We start from the raw sequence: 10,282 nt of genomic DNA, 5'->3' as shown, positions 1-10,282 counted from the left end.
AGCATGTCTTGGTTCAGCATATCACCTTCCACCCAGTAGACTCCAAACCCCACTAGAACATCTGCATGAACAGCTGCAATGTTTCAAAACATATGATCTGCATATTTAGTTCTGTCCAACATGTTGCAATCCTGCTTCATAGCCATGGTGACCTCTGATCCCATCATTGGGGCAGATTTACTAAAGGATGAAGTGGCTGTCGCTAGCTAAAATTCTCCAGAAATCCCATCCGCAGGGACATTGCGAATTTACATACAGACATAGAAGACCGTCACTAGCGTAGTTTTGCACCCTATTGCCAGGAGAATTTTTGATCAGGCGAACCATCGTTAATCCACAACCTCTTTCACTAGAGTTTCCTTCGCTTCTAATAAAGACGTCTATATGACCTATATGTCCTGTCCCTATTCAAATTGACCTAAGCATAAGTTTTGCTAGGCAGAAATGAATGCTAGCAAAAGTTTGCCAGCGTTTGACTACAAAAACGCAATTTTGTATTTTAGTGAATTTGCATATTGGCTACGAATTTACACCTGGCAGAGTGGTGTGAAGTGTGGCGAAGCCTTTGCTGGCAAAAATTCACCCTTTAGCCATTGTAAGGGGCCAGAAGGCTCAGCCAGGAGTAGCGGACCTAGGAGGAAGCACCAGTCCAATAGTTCGAAGTACAGGCAAGGGTTTAGAAGAAGAGTCGAAGTCCAGGCAATATGGTCGGTTCAGGCAGCAAAGGTTCAGTACACGGAAACAAGCAAGGGTCAATACACAGGATCAAGAATAATAATCACAGGAAGCGCACCCAGGAACTCACAAGGAAGAACCTATAGTAGGGCACAGTCTGCAGGGCTTCAGCGTCTTTTATAGGCCTCCTTTGGCGCCAAAAACGGACGCAGTGACATCATGACGCTGGCGTCCTCACCAGGTGTTTTGACACTGGCGTCCATTCTGACACTGACACTTCGGCGCCGGCGACCAATCCGACGCCGGCGAGTCTTTTGACACTGGTGTGATGTCACAGAACTGCAACCAGGAGGAAGCACATGGGGAACGCCGCCATCTTGGACGCTGCCATCTTGGGAGGCCAGGTAAGATCTCCTTACATCTACTCCTGTTTGAAGCCTCTCCAATCTGCCTACAGAGGGAGAAAAAAAATCCTTCCTGACTCCAAGATGGAGCCAAGATTGGACCTGTACTTGGATCAACTTGTACTATGAGCTATCTTCCATAACCCTGTATTCCCTCACTTGCTAAAAAGCCATCCAACCCCTTCTTAAAGCTATTTAATGTATTAGCCATCACAACTGATTCAGGGAGAGAATTTATTGGTGGAACTACTGGGGGTCCACCAGAGGTTCTCACACCAGTGAATTTGCTGCGATGTCTGCTTCTGGAAGGGGGTTGGGGTGCTGCATGGCCTGCACCAGGGCCTCGCTCCGAGTAGTTACATTACTGAGAGAATTCCACGTGTTCATGGCTCTCACTGTAATAAAACCCCCTTCTGAATATTTAGCCAGAACCTCTTTTCTTCTATGTGATGTGAAATAGAACTTGTCCTCTTAATTTACCATTCTTCTTAATCTGATTAGCAAAGATTCTAATGCATGACATTACAGATTTGGATGCTTTGGTAGTTATCCTTGTTGTTCCCACATGCAGAGAAAAAGACATACATTTACAGCCTTGGTAACGCTATATCAAACACCTGTTATATCTTTATAAGATATGAAGGCAATTCAATGTCCACACCCACAGAACTTAATTTTAATATAGAAGCTGTTCTTCCACCTTTCATATTAAGGGCATTGTGCCAAGCCAAGCAGTATCTAGATCTGCCAAGTTTAGCTGCCTTGCACAGTTTATTGACCATTTATAATGTCTAGCTGATCGTTAACACAATCCACTCTGTCTCATAAATGAAAAGCAATATTGTCATGTTTCTATAACAGACTGTAAACTTTTCACTAGTAAATAGGAGACACTTTTCCAGTGGTGTAACTATAAGGCAGTGATCACCAACCAGTAGCTCGTGAGCAACATGTTGCTCTAATGCTCTCCAACCCTTTGGATGTTGCTCCCAGTTACCTTAAAGCAGGTGCTTATTTTTCAATTCCAGGGTTGGAGGCAAGTTTTGGTTGTATAAAAACCAGGTGTACTGCCAAACAGAGCCTCAATGTAGGTTGACAATCCACATATGGGCTACCAAATGGCCAATCACAGCACTTATATGGCTCCCCAAGAACATGTTTCATGCTAGTGTTGCTCCCCAACTTCTTTTACTTCTGAATGTTGCTCATGGGTTAAATGTAACCCAAAAACATTTCCATGACATTATGGCCCCACACACTGTTGTTACTGTAGACACCACCCCAACGCAGTGATCATTACAGGTCCAAAATGGCATAATTTAGTAGATCACATAGAGCCAGTTCTGTCAATCCATCTGGACTCTGTGTGACGTAGTCCTTCTGTGGCTGGGATACAATGTAAATAGTAAATGCCACTAGCCCAGTGTGACCTGAACCAGAGCCAGCTCTTTGATGGTAATAAAGTTGCACAAAATAATGATAGTGGGAAAATAGTAGGTAATTTCATTGCTGTCATTTAACAGAGGTGTGCCATTCACTGCACTGCCATCTGAAAAGAAGGGACAACATCCCCAACTATTGATGATTGTGGATCAAGTAAACAAGAAAATGAGCAGCGAATGAGGTCCCATAAGAAATTTGAGTACCAACCAGAAATTAATTTATTAAAATCAAGAAAAAATCCTATCTTTGTGTTCTTGGTTTCTAAATTCGAAAATATATGACTTCAAATCGATAACTGATATAAAGCATTGTCTAGCCAATTGCTATTGTGTTTAGCAATATATTTAATTTAAATATTGTACTGTTTTACTAAAAATAAAAAAAGATATTTCAAGTCTATATATACAGTTTCCATATCAATAAATCTACTTGCAACCCTGGGTGCTGGAAGATACAGGCCTAGCATTAACTACCTTTTCAACTAGATTTTGCTACCCTTGCAGAGGTATTTCAAACAAATTAGTTCATTTTCATACTAACAGAATAAGCATAATTTTATTTACTATAATGCTTGTCCTCCTTGTATATACTTTTCTACATTGTAATATCATGCAGTGCAGCATATCTTATAGTGCTTTATAAATATGTTATACAAATCGTGCATACATCATCAGTACGAGTGCTGCTTCCCGGTGTTTCTCTTTTGAATGTCAGTGTTGCCATCTAGTGAAGAAAGCAAAGCACTAAAATGTACTTTTCTCTAGAGTGACTTTGTTGTACAGGTATGGGATCCATTATATGGAAACTCGTTATCCAGAAAGCTCTGAATTACGGAAAAGCCATCTCCCATAGATTCCATTTTATCTAAATAATCCAAAATGTTAAAAAATTATTCCCCTTTTCTCTGTAATATTAAATCAGTACCTTGTAATTGATCCAAACCAAGATATAATTAATCCTTATTGGAAGCAAGGTTCATGTAATGTTTACATGATTTTATAGTAGACTTAAGTTATGAAGATCCAAATTACGGAAGGATCTTTTATCCGGAATACCCCAGTTACCAAGCATTCTGGATAACAGGTCCCATACCTGTACTTATACACCGCTGACTTACTGTACAGTACTTTACAGAGATTGCTCATTTAAGCTCTTGCCCTATTGTAGTTTACAATAGAAAATAAGAATGTAATCAAATTCTTTAATGGGAAATGTATAAACACATTTTTGGGCAAATGATTTTGTTTCTTTGCAAAGTATACTGTATATTACTTTTGGAAATCCACAAAAGTATTTAACAAACCATCCACCCATTGTAAAAAACTGCACAATTTATAGGGTGCAGCAGTACACTGTGTATGTAATAAAACTGCTTCCTGATAGAGGTCCTTACTTTTGCAGCATAAAAATCACCACCTTCATGCATGACTAAAAAAATTCACTTTGTTAAAAGTTAAAAGTCGTAATTTAGTAACTATCTAATGAAAAATATTACATTGGGAATGCATATTTTTTGTTATTTATGCAATGGCAGATTAATGACATATGTCACCCCTAGGCTAGTACATCCACACAGGCCCAGCTTCTTTTGTGCCAAATGATTATGCCACCTTTAAGCTCATATTAAGAAGCCAAAAAGAAAATCCCTTGGGTAAAATGTGGCCTTCATAAAATTGCATTTACTAAGTATATTCAAAATAAAGGTTCCCCTATTCCCCTATCAACTTAATTGTCCACCTGTTTAGTGGTTCTGAGAGCATGTCTGGTTAAAAAAGGGCTTGGGGAACTTTCAGCTCTCTCAGCTGCAACTAGCATTCTGCATTAGTGCTATCTCCGAACAAGGGGGTGCAATGAAGGGGGCATATCCTTGTTGTAGAATACAGTAAAGTCTGTTTTTCTAATGGAGGGATTTTTGTTAATGAAAAATAAATTATTTTTTGTAAAGGACCAAGTTATTTGGACTAATAATTTGTAGAATGTGTTACATTTGCAAATACCAGTTGTGTATCATAACAAATCATAAAAAAGCTATGTGTATGTGTTTTTCCTTTCTTGTATTTGTAACCTATCTGATTAAAAGATAATCCTAGTGTATATTACCTCTAAATAGCTCCGTTTCGTGGTTAATGAATCTCTATGTCCATGACTTTTATAAATCATTGTCCAAGGGCCATCTCCCTTCATACCATATAAAACGACAGAGTTGTTGGATCATCTAGTTTTTTCTCAGTGCAGTGTGCTCTAACAGTTCACAACATGAAGATGAAGAAGAGCATTTATACAGTCCTAAGATTTTCATTTCTTATTACTGGCTTCTCTCTGGTATGCCTGGGAGCCTTCTATATATCTTCCAGCTATGTGTGTGACTGCAAGAGTGAGATAATACTGGCCTATTTTCTGCTGCCCATAGGATTTATCCTGCTCCTGGCTGGAATTTTTTGGAGCACTTATCATGAGGCAAACCACAAGAGTCTCTTCCACAGTATGATCAGGAGAATCCATACCCAGCAGGAAGTCCATGTTGAGACAGTAGACAGGTATGTTGAGCGAACAAGAAAATGCCACTAATACACTAAGGCAAATATATATATATAGTCGATTCTTAGCAGCCGCACTCTAATCAAGACTCAATTAGATTCGGGTGCAGGGTCAAAAGATTTACATATGGAATTGTTGAAAAGACCCCCACTCCATTTTGTGAAAAAATCTAATTTTCTTAGGAATTTCTGTAGGAATGTTTTAAAGACAAATCCCAACAGAAAATGGCTTTTTTTTGCCCAGGAGTATGTGAACCATTTGTTTAAGGTTAAACATATATTGTTCCCCATGGTTAAATAATATTTTTTTCTAAATCTACAGTATTAATGTTTTGACCTTTTAAAAATATTGTATGTGTTATAAATTCACTGCTTCCTTCCTGGCACTGTCTGCATGCTTTGTAAACTTCGGCACTGGGTTTTCAGTTCCATCATTTTTTGTATAAATCGTTCACTTAAAATCTACTCATTCCATTTACCAGTGTCTAAGGCTAATGCGTAAGAGACAGGGAGTCATCAGAAACACTATAGACAGGTTCAATACTAAAGCTTTAGCCTAGCGTGTTCAACTTGAATGCTTTGTTTATTTCAGTTCTTTAATTTTTGGTGTTTATGTTCTTAAATGTCTTGTATTTTCAGGCCAGATTTCTATCCGCCATCCTACGAGAGTGTAATTAATGAAATTCGCCGGCAGCCAGATTCAAGTGGTGAACTGAGAGTGCTTGAAGAGGGTCTCAACATCCCCCCGCCACTATACACAGAGAGCGCAGTGGACATTGCAGATGAAGTGTATACTTGTGATGATTCTCCACCTTCATATGAGGCATCAGTGCAGTTGTCTAATGTTGAATCCAACTCTGAGAGAGAACCAGGTTCTGTCAGTGTTGATAACCTTGAAACATGTGACTGACTGTAAGTGTTACAATAAGACTGGAAAGCATGTTGATTCAAATGCAATGTGCCTAGCTGTGACTGCTGTCAATGTAGCAATGCCATCACAGAGGTACACGCAAGCATTTGTCCAAAGAAACGTCGCCTGTGATGTCCAAAAGTCATTGCACAACGAGTGGACGAATACTGCAAGAAAACAGGACAACAGAAACACCTACTGTGTATATAATGACAGTTTTACAGATAATGAAGGCTCTAGCTCATCAGCAAGAAGGAGAATGTCCATCTAATCTAACAGCTGTTGATGGTTGGTTGTGGCCGGTGAGTGTGTATAAATGGGTCGCTGGACAGGGTCCAGGAAATTAGACCCACACAGGGCTATATTCTAATGCATGTTCTGCAATTTTCTGATACAGCATCCTGTATGATATGTTTAATTATATTTATTTATGTAAAGATGCTACAATGCCAACTCAAGTAAACAACAATGGAAATGTATTTCTGTAACAGACCTACAGTATATACATGTACACCTGCGTGTATATGTACATGTATTTCCATTTTGCACTCAACTCCAGGCTATTTGAATTACTCACTGTATTGTCTTTATATGTAAATATTGTATGATATGTTAAACTGTATTTTTATACTAAATATATATTTGTATTAAAAATTGCAGGTGTCTGTTCTTTATTTCCTTTGTTACATAACTTATAGAGATAACATCATGCATTTGTTTTGTCCCTAATAGTAAACTGAACAGGCTGTGTTATAATATTTTGAGTCAGTTATATTGGTGACAGTTATAATTAAACACATCTAATCTTAGCAGCGGGAAACAGCTATTGTTGATCTTCTGTTACCAGCCAGTCAGATGAGGATGAAGGGAGTTCTATATTAGCTGGAGGGATAAAACAGTGCATGGATTATTCAGCACACATTAGGGTATAAATATTATTACAGCCCAGTAATGATAAAGTACCACATGTTTCAGTTAAACTTCAATGACAAATATACTGTATCTGCCATATTTTTGGTAGAAAAGAAGACAAAAGCATTTCTGTGCAGCAGAGGAAATAAAGGTTAATCCTTTTCAATTCACAAATGAAAACCAGCTTGGGTAGCATGCCAGGTAATTACTTAATGTATAGTATCAAACCTTTTTATACAATTGTGTATTTATTAATATTGAGTAATGATTGATGCTGCCATATACTTGTAAATCTGCATATTGGAGGGGCCTTCTCTTCACATACCACCTTGGTCTTTATTGTAAAAGGATAAAGGGAATCGTTTATATATATCACTTTAACCGCATGGAACTCAACGCGCTTTACATCCAGCAAGGCAGACACTATAGGCGTACTAAACATGCTGGGACACCAGGATATTAAGTGATTTGTCTATGATCACAAGGAGTTGCCATAGTGAATGAAACCAGGGACTAACAGAATACACTTTTTTTAACATAAATCTAATAAAGAATATGTTTTTATTAGGTCTGATTTTGATAGTAAGGGGGATTGGGACAGTAAAGTCAAGCCACTGTGTGCTTTTATTGTGAATTTTGTAAAGTCGGGACTGATATTCCCCAGTACTGTATGAAGGGGTACATTACATTGTGCTTTTTGGTAAATAGTAATCCTGATCAATACTTTTTATTTACACCAACTAACTAAAATATAGCTTAACCCTCGATATTCGACTGTCGAAGTTAAATCCTTCGACTTCGAATATCGAAGTCGAAGGATTTAGCGCTAGTTTGATCGAACGATTAAATCCTTCGAATCGTTCGATTCGAAGGATTTTAATCCATCGAACAAACGTTTTTTATTCGACCAAAAAAAGCCTAGAAAGCCTATGGGGACCTTTGGTAGGTTTTAGGTGGCGAACTAGGGGGTCGAAGTTTTTTCATAAAGAGACAGTACTTCAACTATCGAATGGTCGAATAGTCGAACGATTTTTAGTTCGAATCGTTCGATTCGAAGGTCAAAGTCAAAGGTCGAAGTAGCCCATTCAATGGTCGAAGTAGCCAAAAAAAACATTAGAAATTCGAAGTTTTTTTCCTCTATTCCTTCACTCGAGCTAAGTAAATGGGCCCCTAAGTGAATAAGTCGTGATTAGAAATAAAGAGCAATGAGATAGGAGAGATCTTCTACACTGGAATGTACTTTCCAACATGGTAGCAGGGGACTTCATTGTCTCATGCTCACTTCTGGTGTGAGTAGCACTACAAGGGCAATAAAATGATAAAATAATAATGACACTCAAGGGGTAAGCAGTTCAAACTAATCATGGTAATTTGAAAAGCAATTAGAAAGGCATAAAGAAAATCTACAAAGATAACATGAGGAAATTATGACGCAGACTAGTTCTGACTAGATTAAAAAGCATCATGTGCTAATATATATATGCTAATTGCAGATCAATACATACTTGAGATTTATGAGGTGTTTACTGGGCATGCTCCAGTGCTGATCGATAGGTCCCATAAATGTTTTTGTCAGTAGCACCAGCATCTTTCTGTATCAAGATTTCACGTAAATTTTTAAGGTATAGACCTTCAGTTTCATAGGGCTCCTGTACTTATGGGCTGGCACAGCTGCCTTTGGAATCAGCCACATTATTTCTTACTTAATAATATTCTTGCCCTTTTAGCAAAAATGCTTCATTGATAACATGATTAACTTAAAATCCTTATATCCAGGTCATGTTGTTTGATGCAATGAATCTGTTACACAAAGCAAAATGTACTTTGATCTTTCTTCTTTCTGTTTATGCTATAGAAGAAAAAATAATTGCCAGAATCATGCTATGTTGACATTCCAATTTTATTAGACATATAATATCACAGTTAGTGCTTTAAAAGCCCATAAAGAAAACAAGAGTGGTTCTTACATCAGTTACAATGTAAATTACAGTTGTTGTTGGCAGAATGCTGGCGACACCCTCAAAAAGCAAAAGCCATTGTGGGAAGGTCCATTAAGAAGGAGACGTTTAGCCTAACATATTATGTGCATGTTATGTTGTATAAAAAATGACTAATGCCACAATTCAGTGTAGGTAGTAGAATATCTCAGTACAAACTGTGCACTAAGGTCTAAATTATCAGTACAAAGGGAATCCCTGTAACACTGTAACTCCAAAGTCTGCTTTATCGGGGGGGGGGGGGGCATTGAGCATTCACATCATATTTACTGGATTTAGAAACATTTAGCACCACAGTTTTTTGTTGTTTGGTATCTTTATATTTAGATCAAACAAAGATTTCATATTGGTGATTAATATCAGTGGCTGGGCAAAATCTGTATCTGTAAATTAGATTAACTAAAAAAAGTGTATATAGTGTATATAGTAATCGATAGTTATAGATTTATAGATAGTCAGTGTTATATGATGACATTTAGCAGTCAGACTCAGCAACATATGGAGGAGCTTCCATTGAGGTGGTGCCATAGCAAGTGCATTGGTACTAGCAGGAGGAATCTATACTAAACTAAGGTAGATAATATCTGCCGATGGGACACTTACAAAAAAACCTGGTGGGCGCTAGCCCTCGTGGGCCCCACTAACACAGACCTGCTACTTGTCTGCCTCCTGATACCCCCCCAGTTCTTATCGTGGCCACAAGGAGAGAAGATATATCATAGGGCAATGGCTGGAGGGGGTGTGGTGGGAGCCAAGGTGGGTTGTGTAGACCCTTGATGCAGAAGCCTGGTGGGCCCTGGACCTCCCCCAGTCCGTCACTGGCTGAATATAATATGTATGGTTTTAAATTGCTTGCATCCAGCTATGTATCTTTTTATATCCCTACATGTTCTGTCTCTATGTTATTTCTCCTTGCAAAAGCTTACTTCTTCAACATAGAATGCTCTTGATTGGAGATTTGCTAGGATGAAGTTAAAATTGTTGCATTCTTGCAGTTAGAGGTTGATATCTATAAAGTAATACCAGCCTAAAGTTTCTCCATGTACATATAAATCTAGAGGAGTCTGGAAAGCACCAGCTTTTCCTGCATTTCCTGACAATTATTTGAAATGCGAGCCTTCTTTTCTAGAATTCCTGCTATTTTACAGAAAAGGTGGTGCAACTTTGGTCACTGTGCTTTTCCATGTATAGACACATGACATCACTTTTCACTAGGGGTGTAATTACAAAGGAAGCAGACCTTGTGACTGCAGGAGGGCCCAGGAAGTATAGGGGCCCAAGCGGCCCTAACTCATGTACAGTTTCAATAAACATTGGTAAAACAGGTCAACATCTTTTTGGGGGCCTGAAAAATAATTTGCTGTGGGGCCCAGTAATATCTAGATATGCCACTGCTTTTAAAGG

General features: G+C 38.4%; 1 protein-coding gene across 1 annotated transcript; it reads left to right on the top strand.

Annotated features, from left to right (window-relative positions):
- The first annotated feature begins 4,733 nt into the window (after positions 1–4,733).
- Positions 4,734–6,625, top strand: tmem252.S (transmembrane protein 252 S homeolog). The gene is made up of 2 exons (XM_018242886.2): positions 4,734–5,059; positions 5,699–6,625. Exons 1-2 carry the CDS (start codon positions 4,779–4,781, stop codon positions 5,967–5,969), a joined length of 552 nt encoding a protein of 183 aa, XP_018098375.1. The 5' UTR covers positions 4,734–4,778; the 3' UTR covers positions 5,970–6,625.
- The last annotated feature ends 3,657 nt before the right edge of the window (positions 6,626–10,282 follow it).

This window comes from Xenopus laevis, chromosome 1S (genome assembly GCF_017654675.1).
Source record: "Xenopus laevis strain J_2021 chromosome 1S, Xenopus_laevis_v10.1, whole genome shotgun sequence".
Classification (NCBI taxonomy): domain Eukaryota; kingdom Metazoa; phylum Chordata; class Amphibia; order Anura; family Pipidae; genus Xenopus; species Xenopus laevis.
Note: the sequence above shows the minus strand (reverse complement) of the source record. Positions and strands in the feature narration are given on the sequence as shown.

Coding starts and splice junctions, on each gene's coding strand:
- tmem252.S (XM_018242886.2), top strand. CDS start 4,779: ATGAAGATGAAGAAGAGCATTTATACAGTCCTAAGATTTTCATTTCTT. Junction 5,060..5,698: donor CATGTTGAGACAGTAGACAG/GTATGTTGAGCG, acceptor TTGTATTTTCAG/GCCAGATTTCTATCCGCCAT.